The sequence below is a fragment of the Gymnodraco acuticeps genome, unplaced genomic scaffold, assembly GCF_902827175.1.
Source record: "Gymnodraco acuticeps unplaced genomic scaffold, fGymAcu1.1, whole genome shotgun sequence".
Classification (NCBI taxonomy): domain Eukaryota; kingdom Metazoa; phylum Chordata; class Actinopteri; order Perciformes; family Bathydraconidae; genus Gymnodraco; species Gymnodraco acuticeps.
Genome location: NW_022991014.1, coordinates 39,352 through 54,756, shown reverse-complemented (window position 1 = coordinate 54,756; position 15,405 = coordinate 39,352). Strand labels below are relative to the sequence as shown.

At 41.4% G+C, this 15,405-nt stretch overlaps 1 protein-coding gene across 2 annotated transcripts in view; it reads left to right on the top strand.

Moving 5' to 3' along the window:
• LOC117559469 (complement C3-like) overlaps window positions 1-15,405 on the top strand; it is a 51,496-nt gene that overhangs the window by 26,481 nt on the left and 9,610 nt on the right. For both annotated transcript variants that reach the window (XM_034236245.1, XM_034236244.1), the window contains exons 22-37: window positions 1,571-1,656; window positions 2,042-2,181; window positions 5,813-6,022; window positions 6,123-6,183; window positions 7,002-7,085; window positions 7,168-7,371; window positions 7,742-7,817; window positions 8,040-8,202; window positions 8,692-8,799; window positions 8,888-9,044; window positions 11,733-11,896; window positions 12,895-13,050; window positions 13,275-13,334; window positions 13,834-13,924; window positions 14,064-14,115; window positions 14,216-14,303. In XM_034236245.1, coding sequence (XP_034092136.1) covers window positions 1,571-1,656; window positions 2,042-2,181; window positions 5,813-6,022; window positions 6,123-6,183; window positions 7,002-7,085; window positions 7,168-7,371; window positions 7,742-7,817; window positions 8,040-8,202; window positions 8,692-8,799; window positions 8,888-9,044; window positions 11,733-11,896; window positions 12,895-13,050; window positions 13,275-13,334; window positions 13,834-13,924; window positions 14,064-14,115; window positions 14,216-14,303 — 1,900 coding nt within the window. The remainder of the gene's footprint in view (window positions 1-1,570; window positions 1,657-2,041; window positions 2,182-5,812; window positions 6,023-6,122; window positions 6,184-7,001; window positions 7,086-7,167; window positions 7,372-7,741; window positions 7,818-8,039; window positions 8,203-8,691; window positions 8,800-8,887; window positions 9,045-11,732; window positions 11,897-12,894; window positions 13,051-13,274; window positions 13,335-13,833; window positions 13,925-14,063; window positions 14,116-14,215; window positions 14,304-15,405) is intronic.

The window sequence follows — 15,405 nt, the reverse complement described above, 5'->3', positions numbered from 1 at the left end:
CTGGGAGCGCCTTGGGATCCCCCAGTCAGAGCTGGTTGATGAGGGGAAAGAAAGTTTGGGGCTCTCTGCTGGAACTGATACCCCCGAGACCCGACCACGGATAAGCGGGAGAAGACGGATTGATGGATGGATCTTACTAAGAAGAACAAAGGATGAAACAAGTGGCACAGTTGTATTGTGTTAAGTGTGGATATACATTTTTAAATGCAGGAATGGACCAGCAACAGGTGCCTTAAAAAAACAGCCATTGAAATGTGATAAAAAGATGGATCAGGGCCAATGTAAAGCCTCTGTTTCATCACATGAGAGAAACCCACAGCACAGTGAACTCCCTGCATTGCATCATGTGTTGTTTGTTCAGTGATAACAGCGGGATAAACAGCTCAGAGTAAACAACACTGACTCCGTTTCCTGTGTTAAACAGACATTCATGTTGGTACACTGGAAAAATGCTGCTCCAAAATCAAGTAAATATATAATTAATTCGCTTTCAATAAGTGAACAAATCTGCCAATAGAACAAGTGCAAAATGGCTTGGTAAGATTTCTTGAAGTAAAGATGGGATATTTAGAAGAATTAGATCTTGTGTAATTTATACCCTTCAAATCAAATCAAGTTTTATTTATATAGCACATTTATAAACGATTTTTGGTGGAGCCAAAGTGCTGTACATATAATAAAAATAGCCTACAGTAGAGACACTTTACAGCAAATACAACAGCACAGATTGTTCAGAATATCAGTATGAGAAAAAACGACACCCTCTGACAACCCTTGTTACTGTTACAAGGTAACTTGTATTTTGTAAATTGTGTAACTTGCTGCTGTTAAAAACCGTCAAACTATGTGCAATATGTGCAATATATACTTTATATACATATGCCATCTTTAATAACTGTAATATATACCGGGCTGCTAAATCCTAAGAACTGCTACAGGATCTGATTTGTAGATTTGATTTGTTTTTGATCTGTATTTTTGAAAATGATGTACCTTTTTATCTTTTTATAGCATATTGTTTATTATATTATAACTTAGTACTTTTTTTAACGCATGTAAGATGCAACACTAAGCTGTCTGTGGCTCTTTCCTGCTGTGACGCTGCATATTCCCCTCCGTGGGACTAATACAGGTATTCTGATTCTGATTGCATTTAGCTGGGAAAACTTATTTTGAACTATATTTGACCAAAATTAGGGAATTTGTAACAAAAAAAGCCAGAAATGCTTCGACATTTTCTGTTTTCTGATGTTAGTTGGAGATTTTCCTCTAAAATAAAATGTTTTTAAGAGACTTTGACTTAAAAAGATGCTTAAGATGCCTTGTCTAAAAACAAGACTTAAGTTATTAAGTCTTATATCAAGTGTAACGACATATTCTGACTAGAAATTAGACAACTATACTTGGCAATATTTTACATTTTTGCAGTGTGCCAAATGCAGATTCTGTATGTGTGCAATGTCCTTCTTTGCACTGTGAAAAACATCAGCTAAACCTCATGAAACTGGTGTATGATGAAGGGTAAAACATCTTATATCTGTGGTTTTGAACACAAGAATCTGATCAACAGATTGGCGTCTGCGATCGTGGACCACCCGTTACCTGACAGCATTACAGAATGGGGGGTTCTGGCCATAAGCGCCTCACCACACACAGGTATGAGAGGCAGGGGCTGAGATGGTAGTCTCAATGTGGCTCTTACTTTTTTTGTGACATTTTTTGTGACACACCTGCCATTCTATCTTCATCCATATCCTTGTCTATATATATTCTCAATAATCTATTAACCAACCTGTGACATTCATTTGTTTCATTGTATCGAAAAAAGGTGAACACATTCATTGATTTAATAGTTGCATTACTTTAAGTGTGAATCCTAGCAAATCTAATTCTTAATAGTAATACAAAGCAAAGGCTGAACAAATTCTGCAAAAAACATCCTGACTGAAAGTTGAACCTCTAAACTCAAATGATGAAGGAAAATGCTACAAATATATTCAAACATTTTCAGAACCCCTGATGTTTTTCTGAATGTCCGCAGGTTTCTGTGTAGCCAAGCCTTACAATGTCAAAGCATGGAAACCTTTCTTCGTGGATTTGAAGCTGCCGTATTCCGTGGCAAGGAACGAGCAGGTCGAGATCAAGGCTGTGGTCCATAACTACGGCAACGACGAACTGTATGTAAGAAAATCACCCAAAAACTATACTACTGGATGCAAATATGCAACATGAGTAGCCTGATAAATAAAAACAAAAATCTCTAAAACTGAAAAATATGTCTTATGTGAGGCTTTAGGCTAATTCTAGCATCACAGTTAAACATTTTTAGCTGCTAATAATTGCTCCTAATTTGGTATTTGAAACTGAGGCTGATAGGAATGAGTTTTGCAGGTATTTACTTGCCATTTACCCAAGAATATCACTTACCATAGAACCACACAGGTGACTCTTATGGTGTCGATAGAGGAAAGGTCAGGGGATCACCAATAAAACCCTATCTTCAAAAAACGCTTGGTGTCCACTCAAACTTAATTCAATAAAATAAGTTAAATATATTGTATATAAACTCTCTGTCGGGGTAGAGTGAAGCAGGCAGGACCCAAACGCAGATTTAACAGAACATACATTTATTTCAAGGCTTCACGTAACAAAATAGAGCAGAACTCTCTCCCCCGTGAACACAGTCAACAATAAAAAGGAACTAACAATGACAGACAGAAAAACCAGAACTTAAATACACACAAGACTAATCAAAGAAACAAGAGACAGGTGAGGAGGGAGGAGAAAACACAGGGGCACCAGGTGAACACAATCGGGTAATCAGACAGGAGGGAACACAGACAGAAAGCAACAGGCAAGACAGGGGGTGAACACTTTTCAAAATAAAAAAGGAAACCAAAGACAGAAAAAGACAAGACAAAACACAGACAGATCTTGACATTACGGGCAGGAAGATGGCGTAGGCCGCGATGGGACCCTTCTATTGTCAGCTGGATCGCCAGAGCACTGGGATCGAGAGCAGGAGCTGGTGGGTCAGGCGTAGACGGGACCCTGGACGGAACAAGGGCTGGTATCAGTGGGACCCCCGACGGAGCAAGGGCTGGTGTCGACGGGACCCCAAACAGGACAGGACATGGTGTTGGCAGGAAACCCGGCGGAGCACGTGTCGACGGGACCCCCAAACAGGACAGGACATGGTGTTGGCAGGAAACCCGGCGGAGCAGGTGTCGGCGGGACCCCCAACAGGACAGGATCTGGTGTTGGCAGGAAATCCGGCGGAGCAGGTGTCGGCTGGACCCCCAACAAAACAGGTGTTGGCGGGACCCCCGGCAGGACAGGTGTCGGCGGGACCCCCAACAGGTCAGGGCACGGAGTTGGCAGGACTCCCAACGGAACCCCCAATGGAACAGGACATGGGGTTGGCAGGATTCCCAGCGGAACCTCCAAAGGAACAGGACATGGGGTTAGCAGGACCCCCGGCAGAACAGTAGTCGGCGGGACCCCCAACAGGACAGGACACAGAGTTGGCAGGACCCTCAGCGTAACCCCCAACGAAACAGGACATGGAGTTGGCAGGACCCCCTGCAAGACAGGTGACGACGGGACCCCCAACGGAACAGGACACAGAGTTGGCAGGAATCCCTGCGGAACCCTCAACGGAACAGGACATTGAGCAGGGACGTGCACAGACATTTGGAGGGGCTATTGCTCCTAACTAGAAAAAGGGCCCTGCCCCCCCCCCCCCCCCCGAAAAAAACACAAGACCTTTAGAATTGTTTTCTAAATGAAATCCAGGGACATTTTTTGTTTAGCGGTCCATATCTCATTAAAAATATCTAGTGTTAGTAACTATTAAAGAAAAAATGGGGACAATTCTGTTTTAATGTAGTTTGACCATTGTAACTGCTGTGCAGACATACTGATGAAATAGGGCTTCTATAATTACCTTAAATAAACTCACTAATTAATGAAACTAGTTCAATAAGCATTATTCTTATTCTTATCATTCTTTATGAGCGCAGTAACGGTACAGTATCTAATTACTTATTTATTTAGTATTCCATAACTTAATAACAGAGATGGTCAAACTGAAGTAGAGACATGGCAGAAATCCTACAATGAAGCGGGACAGTGAAGTGTTCTCCCGTGAGAGGGCGATCAAGAGAAGACAGAGAGCGGCCCCGTTGAGAGAGTTTACGGAGCAGAGTAAAAGACACAGAATACTTTGACTTTGAGATAAATAGGGGGAGCCCAAAAGAATCGTCACACAGATTAGAAAATGTTGAGTTTCTGTAGATAAAAGTTCTTGAAATAAATAAGAGTCATTGTTCATTACAGTTTCTGAATATTTGTTTTATATTTGTGAATATGTCTGGGTGTTGCCAACTGTACGTGGCGGCGCTGCATTCTTTACGCTACTTACGTTGCTATGGTTACGGCGGCGATGCGGCGCGGTATTTGACATTTTCATATTGATATTTTTTTAACTCTGCTTTGCAATAAAAAATATGGCGAAACAAAAACAGCCAAGCCTCGCAGCTTTTGGATTCACAAGCAAAGAAGCGAAGGAGTCTAACAATGACAACGTGAACGGAACAACTTTTAGTTGGCCGGCTGTAAGCGGCGTTAGGGTCGAGTTTGACAGCTCCACACCGAGGGAGAGGCCTGCCGATGCGGAGCCTGAAGAGGCTTCAACAACGGCCACAGCCGCCGGCACAGCCTGTGCTAGCGAACCTGACGATGCCCATGACCTGCCTTTTAACTGGACACAGAAAAGATGGAGTGAGTGGAATGAAAGGTATCCATGGCTTTTCAAAAAACATGTGGATGTGAGATTTGCAAAGAGGCAAAACAAAAGTATATTGATCTCCCTGCCGCTCGCAGATCCACCGGAGTGCACCTTTCACAAGAATGGATTCAGGGAAAAGCCAGCTCAGCTGTGATCAACAGAATAACCTGTGGAAAAAGATTTATGAGCACCATAAGAGCCAGGCTGAAATGTTATTGCAGAGTGTTTTTATAGCAATTGATCGCATCCGCGCTGCTGCGCCAGTCAACAGAGCGTGCGTGTGACATATTTAGTAGCAGGATGTGCGCTGAAAAATAGGGCTCCCCCGAAAGCAAATGGGTAATTTGAACACTGAAGAAGCACAATAACAAGTATAGCCTATTTAGATTTGTGGGTGTAAATAATCGACGGTGTCAAGAAGAAGTAAAGTCCCCTGGTTTGTCCCTCTAACTGCCATGAGAAAACTCAAAATCTATTTAAGCTTATTTAAAAACGGGGACATTTCCGGGGACAGATTTACCCGGGGATTTGCCACCAAAGCCAGGTGGGCATTTGGTATGATCACCATAGCCATATGAGGCCGGAGGGCTGTCCTTTGCTTTCAGCTGTCAGATTGTAAACAAAGTCACGTGACTGGGGGCAGATGACAGCGCTGACAAGGTGAGTTTTATCGCAGCGAGACGCTACAATACTAATTGTGGGCTTATCAAGTTTATTCGGCCACAACAGAAAAAACATAAACCTCTTGTTCTCTCCAGAGGGGCAACATTAGCCCGTACCTGTGCACGTCCCTGACATTGAGTAGGGACTTGAGTAGGGATTGTGACACTCTCCTTACTCTATTTTATTTGTATTACTTGCACTATTTGATCTTTTTGTATCTGTTTTATTGTGTTGCACTGTTGGAGGAGCCTGTGACCTAAGATTTTCATTGACATATCTACACTGTAGCTATGTACACATGACAATAGAACCTTGAACCTAAGTCTTAAATGAATACATCTTATGAATGGTTCTGTTTAGGTGAGGGTGGTTCTGATGAAGACAGAAGGCATGTGCAGCATTGCCTTTAAAGACAGACACACACAGGAAGTGACGCTGGCGGCCGGCGCTTCTGTTGCGTTGCCTTACACCATCGTACCGCTGGTGGTGGGGAAACTCCCTCTGGAGGTGATGGTGGTAGCCAGAGACGCAATGGGAGGAGACCGCATCCAGAAGCTTCTAAATGTGGTGGTAAGGAGATCTTGATGATGAAGATGGGATGGCAGTTTAATCACGGTGTTAACAGGAAGCCAGGAAGTTTTTTCTAAAACTGTTTCCTTTTCCGAAACAGATGGATGGAGTCCAGAAGACTGAAGTTTGGAGTGCAGTGTTGAACCCGTCGGCTGAGGGAGGTAAGGAGATTGCAGCGATGCATCATATATTTTCAACCACATGTTGAATGAGACTTCATGTTTGCACCATGCTTTCTCTACTCAAAATGAGTTGATTCAGCCTCTAGTGTTTTGTTGTTGGCCGAGTGACAAATTATAACCTTTTCCCTTCATCCATTTACTTATTGTTTTAAACAGCATTTCTCCTATTTTGTATTTGTTGGCATCAAGTTTAAACTGTCAGGGTTTGGGGTAAGGCAGGACCCAAATGCAGTAATAAGAAATAACAAAAAGTGAGCTTTATTAAACAAAAGCTGATGCAAAGAAAAACAAGAAACAACAAAGTATTAATAAGACCGGATAACAAGACAGACATGAACAACCTTACTAGCATGGGCAGACAGGTAACCAGGACAAAAAGACGACGACCTTACATGGAGCAAAGGGGGAGACGAGACTAAATACACAGAAGGGTAATCACAGGAAAAGACACAGCTGGGCAGGGGAGGCAGAAACACAAGGGCAACAGGTGAACACAATGAGACAATCAGTCACAGGAGGGAAGCTAAAGACAGGAAGGAAAACACAGGAAGTAGGACCAGACAAGACACAAGGAGGAAAACATTTCAAAATAAAAGGTGGAAAATGGCAACATAAATCCAAAACCATAACATAAACTAGTGGACGTGTTCTTTCAGAAATAAAACTAAAATACCTAACCTGAAATGATTTAATTAATCACATATTGGTGTCTTCATTATGTAAGCAGTGGACCTCTTTAGGTTCTGGTTTTAAATCATGGAGTGTTAAATGTTTCTCTCTGTTTCTGTCCACTACAGGAACTCAGACGGTTAGTGTGGTCAGGGTCAACCTGGACTCAGTTGTGCCAAACTCTGTACCGGAGACGTTCATCAATGTCAGAGGTAAGTCAATGTGAGAGAGGGGGTTAAGGTCAAGAAATGAACCTAGAATTCTCCCATTCCTGACTCCTCCTCTCCCCTCCAGGCAATGTGTTGGCAGACAGCATTGATAACTCCATCAGCGAGGACTCTCTAGCCTCCCTCATCAGGATGCCCGGCGGCTGTGTGGAGCAGAACTTGGCCAGCATCACTCTGCCGCTCATCGCCACCCTCTACCTGGAGACCACCGACAGCTGGGAGAGTGTCGGGGTGCAGCGCAAAGCCGAGGCTCTCCGCTACATCAGGAGAGGTGAGAGAGAGGGAAGGAAACACGTGGAGGAATGAGAGATGGATGAATCCTAGAACATGTAAAGAAAAGTAAAATTGATGATTGATGGCAATTCAAATGCCATGGATATAGATAGATCATGTTGTAGAATCTACAACATGATCCATCTATATCCATGGTTATCTATGTCTATATCTACATCCATAGATGGATGGATGGATGGGTATCTAGTAAATTAATGAAGAGGATGGTTGATGGATAAACTGCAGCATTTGTGGACGGATCGATAGCTAGTTAGCTAGATGTATGATTGATGATTTTAGAACATGCTTTGTTTTGAGTACTTCTATCCTTCACATCACATCTTTAATTTCTTCCATGTTGTGTCCAGGCTATGAGAACCAGCTGGCGTACAGAAAGAGTGACGGCTCTTATCCCCCCTACACGAGGGAAGGCGCAAGTACATGGTACTCTCAAGATTTTACATTTTACTTCAAAACTCTTAACACATCAGCTGATTTCAAAGAAAATGTGCACTTCTCTGTGGACTGACCTGCATAAGATATTTAGAGATCTATAAAATATTAAATGTTCTTGTAGCTTCATCCATTAAATACTGTTGGTAAGATTAAAAACGTGGTTTTACAAGTGACCAAATGAAGGCTAATCACTATCCACCTGACTTTCAGGATCACAGCGTACGTGGTGAAAGTGTTCTCCATGGCTCACTCCATCGTTGGTATCAACGAGCAGCAAGTGTGCGAGCCCCTGCTCTACCTGGTCAACAACAAACACAAGATGTCTAGGGGGAACTTCGTAGAGGACAACCCAGTTTACAGCACCACCATGACTGTAAGACACAATTAACAATACACCATGGTCCAATTCCAAACCGACCATTACACCGTATCCCCTACTTCCACATCGTTTGGGACTAGATTTTTGCAGTTATATTAAAAAGTGTTTTAACCACTTAAGATCTTTTACAACAGTCCTCTTCCTGCCGCATGGAGGGGAGTTTGTCCCAAAGTGTGCTGCTATATGCCCTACACCTTAGAGAGAAGCCTCATTCAGCTGTGTGTGTGATTACAGACGAAGTTGGAGTGTGTAGGGGTCGGTTTGGAACTGGGACTCCGTCACCCTTTTGAAAACTGATGTAATCTCTATCCACAGGTTTTTCTTTCTTATCTCCCTCCTCGTTGTCCTTTTGTCTTGTAACCTTTCAATTCATTAAAGTTAATGATTATCAGAACAAGACAAACCTCCTACCAAATAGATTAAAAATCAAAACCCATTGTATCTAGGTTCTCTATTTATTGTATTCTATTACTCTGTCTCCAGGGCGGTCTTCGTGGAGATGACCCCGAGACGACCCTGACCGCCTTCGTCCTGATAGCACTCGCCGAGGCCAAGCATGCCGGGATCAGCTGCGTTAGTTCAAGCGTAAAGGTAATTCACACAGAAACATTACTGCAGAGTTGGTTCCCTGTTGTCTGTTTCCTGTGGAGCTCTTACAAATATGTACAACCTGCTGCAGGTAGTTATCAGAAAGACAGCTGAATACCTGAAGAGAGCGCTGGTGACGCCGGGCAGGAGGCCGTACACTGTGGCCATCGCCTCCTACGCACTGGCTCTGCTGGGGAAAGATCTAAACTACAACCCGACACAATCTTTACTCAGTGCTTCAGCTCCAGGTAGCTCATACACTCACACATGTTACACTTGTACAGTACGGATAATGTTATCTATTGTCATGATCCGTCTTTGTGTGTCCTGTTTTAATTTTCAAAGGTTCTCTCTTCGTGTGTCTTTGTGTGTTCCCGCTATTTGTGATTGTCTGACCTGCACGGATCCTATCCACCTGTCTCTAATCACCTGTTGCCCTTCTCTTTTTGCCGACCCTCTCCAGCTGTGTCTGTATGTGTATTTGGTCCTGTGTGTGTATATGCCTGAATGCAAACAGTTTTCGTTTGGTTTTGATACTTTCCTTTAGTTTTACTACCTTGCCTTACCTCTGTGTACAGTGTTACAGTTTTTGTGATCAGCTTCAGCTAATTAAAGCTAATAGTCTCTGTTGTGTTTTTGTAGTTTGGCTCCAAACCCCTTAATTTGTGACACAATATCACTAGAATAGGACTAACCCTTACCCTGGAGCCGACCACTTTACAGCAATAACAACATTTTACTCTTTCAGAAACATACAGACCAGATAAATACTAAAGATAACCACAAAGACACATAAAACAACTACTAAAATACATAAAACCACACAGAGAAATGTATAACAACTATAGACAGACATAGAACAACTACAAAAAAGGCGTTGCACATACTGTAGGTGTACATTGCCTATTGGGCCTTTTATCTCATATTCTGCCCATTGTAGTTTGCAACAAAGTTAAGTTCAATCAACCAATTCCATTGGTATCTTCGTCAAGTGTGATCTCTCCTTAACCTGTTGAACTCCATCGACCCGGCTTCTTAATATTTAATAAACTATGAATGTTTTATATCCATATAACGGGAAGAAACTCAGCTAACTGATCATTTTTCTTTTTAAAAACCACAAAGCTAATGCTCAGCCTGTGCTAACGGTGTGTGCACAGAAACTCACTCATAACACCCTTATTACTTATCGTAACTGAAAATCCAACGCATCGATTAGATCAGTGATTCTCAAATGGGGGTACGCGGACCCCTAGGGGTACGTTGGGGTACTGTAGGGGGTACGTGAGATACAAAACAAAAGTTAATTAAAAAATAGCATGCATGATTACGAAAATAATCTTAGTACAACAAGTTATATAGAAAACACAATTGTATATAAAATATTCCTAGAACCTAGGTCCTCATATAAACATTCAAATGTGTGTATTGTACTTTATAGTTTTTCATAATATGTAATTTCGATTCACTTCAATTGAAAAACTCCTTGGAAAAATCTGTTTTAAAAATGTGGTCTTTTTTGCATGCATAAAGGGGAAAATATCCTTAGTTGGTTGTAATTCATGCATGAAGGAGTTAATAAATCACACACTGATGGAACATCACTATATTGTAATGATTTATATCGCTTTTTCTATCAAAAATGTTGGGGGTCGGTCAGGGGGTACTTGGCTGAGAAGATGTTTCAAAGGGGGTACATTACTGAAAAAGGTTTGAGAAGCACTGGATTAGATCGTGAGAATGTGTCTGTGTCACTTTGAAAGGATTTCTGATCGTCCATAAGCAATAGACCTACTTTTCCATTTTCAGTTATCAGAGTGTGAGACAGGTTCGCTCTGGGGAAAACTGCATGTGCGAAGCCCCCACTTTTTTTTGTTAACGTGTGGTGTGGAAATTCCCCTTCGATTCTATTGGCTCTAACGGTTAAAAAGAGATGTCAATCACCAACATCGACCAATGGGTTCCAGAGAAACGGCAAAAACACCCATTTCCACCCAAATCACCTCAGAGGTGGAGTTTCTTTTTGCTAAATCTGTCTAAAAAGGTCAAATATCACTTGTTTTGCATCAGTCTTGATACAGGGTACTTATTATATGTTGTATTTGGATTCCTAAAGCTTTTAGTCTACTAACCCATCATCCAAGGGTGGTTTTCACTATAAGTAAAAAAGAATTGTTGGACAGACACTATAATTTACATTTTTTTACTATGTTCAATCTGAATTTCTTTAAAATAAAAAACATCTATATTGATTCTGACTCTTCTACATCCAACTCACAGGTTTATCATTACTTTGAGAAAAAAGATTATTAATTTTCCCCTTTTAGAAGATATGGTCATTTGTTCTGGAAATGTCATTTTCGAGCCTGAGGCCTGAAAAACAGGCTCGGGGTCTAACAGGTTAAACACAAAAATATATATTAAAGGTCACCTATTATACAAGATCCACTTTTTCATGTCTTTTATACATAAACATGTGTCCTCTCTGTATAAAGAAAAAAAAACCTGTCTGAAAATGAGCTAATATTATTTTGGCCACTTTGTGATGTCATAACGATGTGTTGTCTTGTGTAACCATTAGCCAATCACCAACCACGGTAACCCCCCCCCTCACCTTATCACCTGAATCTCCTCCTAGAGCACCATTGAGTTATTTGTAACCAAATGTCTCTCAGAGGGGCGTGGGGAGGGGCTCCTTATTTTCATCTAAAGCAACAGACAGAGAATCAGCACTTTGGAAACAGGGCTGAAACAGAGGGGATTATGGGTAATGCTGCAATGATCTGCTTGGTATTTCAGCCAATCACTTCAGAGACATGTTTTGTATATATCTGAGACCTGTGATATATTGATGAAAAACAGTATAATACGAGACCTTTAAAGCTAAGCTAAAGTGCTTCTGATCTGAACTCTTCACTGTCTCCTGTGTCCTGCAGGTGGCAGCCACTGGCCCGACAGTAAGAACACCTTGTTCACCTTGGAGGGGACCGGCTATGCCCTGCTGGCTCTGGTCAAGTTGGGACGCATGGAGGAAGCTGCAGCGCCGTTTAAATGGCTGAACAGCCAGCGGAGGAGAGGAGGGGGCTTCGGCTCCACTCAGGTAACAGCAGGAGAGTTTAGTATGATCTGCAAATCCAATTTCTTGTTTCGCTTAATTCACCTGCTCCGGTCTTTGATAACTGCATCCAGTTTATTTTGCCTTGCTCATTTATATCAAAGTCAACTTTATTGTCAATCTTTCAGTTTGTGTGTACAGAGAGAGAGATCAAAATACCGTTTCCCACAATCCCAAATACAATAACAAATATATATAAAATATGTATATACCTATATATATATATCAACAGACACATTTTTCCACATATGCACACATTTAAGACATAAATAAAAAGCCCAACAATCAATATAAAATATCAGTCAATTCAATAACTTTAATATCAATCGAGAAATAAGGGAAACACCTCTCTGGATAATGCTAAATAGTCCAACAGCAACATAAAATAGAGCCACCAAATTCCTACAGATGTTCAACGCTTTTTAAAACAGACACAAATCACAAAAACAGAAGATTATAACTTTCATGGTTATAATCTTTTTTACAATATTTACTGCTGGGTAGTTTGTGAGTTTCAACAAGGGTTCAATGAAGTGTATCTAACCTATTTGCTTACCAATAGTATTAAAAAAGTCTCCAATATTTAGTGGAGTCGAAGTGTGAAGTCAAGCAAATATACCTAGAAATTGTACTTAAGTTCAGTGCTGGAGTAAATATCCTGAGTTACCTTCGACCACTGTGACCCACAAACAAGATCAGATTGACTGTTTTGATTTTAGACTTCACTCTGCTTGGTGAATAATATGATGGCCATTTTTTAATGAGGTATCTTAAAGTAAATATCTTCTAAAAGTAAAAGAATAAAAAAATCAAATGAAGTGACCAACACTTATTGGCTTCGGGTTTCTCACTCACTGAAATATCCAACACTAATGATTACAAAATAACATGAGAAAATTCTATTTATCAATGTTAGAAGATGTCGTTACTCCAAATGTGGAACATTTGTCCAATTAAATGATTGAATCTCTATCCTCTCCCAGTCCACCATGGTGGTGCTGCAGGCTCTGTCTGAGTATCTGATCCACAAACCTCCTCCTGCTGACCTCAGTCTGGACGTGGACGTCAGGTTAAGAGGACGCAAGGAAATCCGTTACCATTTCAACCCCGAGAATTCCTACGCTGCTCGCTCCTCCAGGGTGAGAGACATGAAACTACACGTTAAACCAGGAAGGTTCATCAGTAGAGACACTGAGTGTATCAGGGTGTTCTCTATGGATGTTTAACACGGCTCACAGTTCATGTTAACCACATCAAACTGTGATCTTTGAGGACCTTTGAGGATGTGGGTGCACCAGTGGCAAAAACAAGAGACGTATTTTTCATGAACTTCACATTTCTTCTTCTCTGGTCTTGTCCGTAGCTGCCTACTGGTCTGGATTTGGAAGTGGAGGCTCGAGGGAATGGACAGGGAATACTGGAGGTATGATCACGTTTTATTATGTTATTTTAAACATAAAATCCCATATGTATAATCAATAATAATAATACATTTAATTTCCAAGCGCCTTTTCAGGTGCTCAAAGACACTTCACAGTGGTATTAAAAAGGAAATACAATAAAATTAAAATATCAAAACAGCAACACAATGAATGCAATCATTGGTACAATCACATGGCCAAAACTGTAGATCAGGATTGGTGTAATTTTGATTTTAATGTTTATTTTATTAGCTTTTCTTTTTAATGACTGATTTGAAATGCCATTTTCTTAATGTCTTTCATTTTTTGTAAAGCACTTTGAATTGCCTTGTGTTGAAAAGTGCTATATAAATAAACTTGCCTTGCCTTGATAGTTTCATTAAATAATTAAACCCATACGAAACACAATACAGAAATACAGAAGGACTTACTTTCAAATCCTCTCTCTTTTTTTACCATTTTGTATGATTTGTAACATTTGTTTTCCTCGTGTTTCTCCAGGTTGTGACTTATTACAACCAGCTGCATGAGGTGGATGAGAAAATGCCCTGCAAAGACTTTGAGCTCAAAGTCAACATAGAAGAGTCCAGCGGTAACTCAATATATTTTCAATTCAATAAAACAGCATACTGTAGCATACCCAAATGCAGTATATTATCATGTACACATAAATCCACTACTAGCCAACCCAACCTCAGACCATTACATGTTTTGTTTCTATCCTGTACCAGAAAAGCCTCCAGCAGATGTCGAGAAGTCCTACCAGATCACCATCAAAGTGAGGTGAGTTTTTGTAACGTCTTGACCTTCTCTCCTTTGCTCAAATTAAACAAGTTGAACGAAACACTAATTACCCTTTGATTGGTTTCTTTCTCCCCCACAGGGCTTTGGGACCTAGAGATGTCCGGATGGTGGTTCTGGATATCAGTCTGCCCACCGGCTTCACTCCAGAAAACTCTGACCTGGAGATGGTACTCTGCCTTCAGATCATCCAGTTTAAAGTGTTGAGTGTATTTCCAAATATGAAACATTCATAGAAAAATGTAATAGGAAAGTTAAAGCCAAAAGAGATGCTTAATATCCATCCAATCTTTATTCCAGACTCAAGGTCCATATCACACAAAAAGACAAAACACACATCAATAAATAAGATAAAAAGCTAAACATAAAATCAGTCCAATCACAGCGAGCCACACATGCTCACTGTCTGTAGAGGCTGTTGCGCCAATGTCTCCAAATCATGGAAGAGAACCGGGTAGAACTCTTCACAGGGTTAATTAAAATCGAAATAACATAATTGTCCGAGTCTACTAGGCGACACATGAATTTGTACATTCACTTTCTTAAAAGGGCTTGACAGGTAGGTACCCCCAAGTTAACAAACAGCTGGCTGGCACTGTGCCGTCTCGGTACCCTCAGCAGCAACCGTAAAGCATCATTGTATGCAACTTTTAGTTTGTGCATGCTTCTAGCCTTGTAGTTACTCCACAGGTGAGCCTTGTAGTTACTCCACAGGTGAGCCTTGTAGTTACTCCACAGGTGAGCCGTGTAGTTACTCCACAGGTGAGCCGTGTAGTTACTCCACAGGTGAGCCTTGTAGTTACTCCACAGGTGAGCCTTGTAGTTACTCCACAGGTGAGCCGTGTAGTTACTCCACAGGTGAGCCGTGTAGTTACTCCACAGGTGAGCCGTGTAGTTACTCCACAGGTGAGCCGTGTAGTTACTCCACAGGTGAGCCTTGTAGTTACTCCACAGGTGAGCCTTGTAGTTACTCCACAGGTGAGCCGTGTAGTTACTCCACAGGTGAGCCTTGTAGTTACTCCACAGGTGAGCCGTGTAGTTACTCCACAGGTGAGCCGTGTAGTTACTCCACAGGTGAGCCGTGTAGTTACTCCACAGGTGAGCCGTGTAGTTACTCCACAGGTGAGCCGTGTAGTTACTCCACAGGTGAGCCGTGTAGTTACTCCACAGGTGAGCCGTGTACAGAAAGCTTTAAAAAGTGATACCTTGACATCTACAGAGCACTTGTGAAACGGACGCATTAATATGTTTGCCTGGGCATACAGTTTGCAG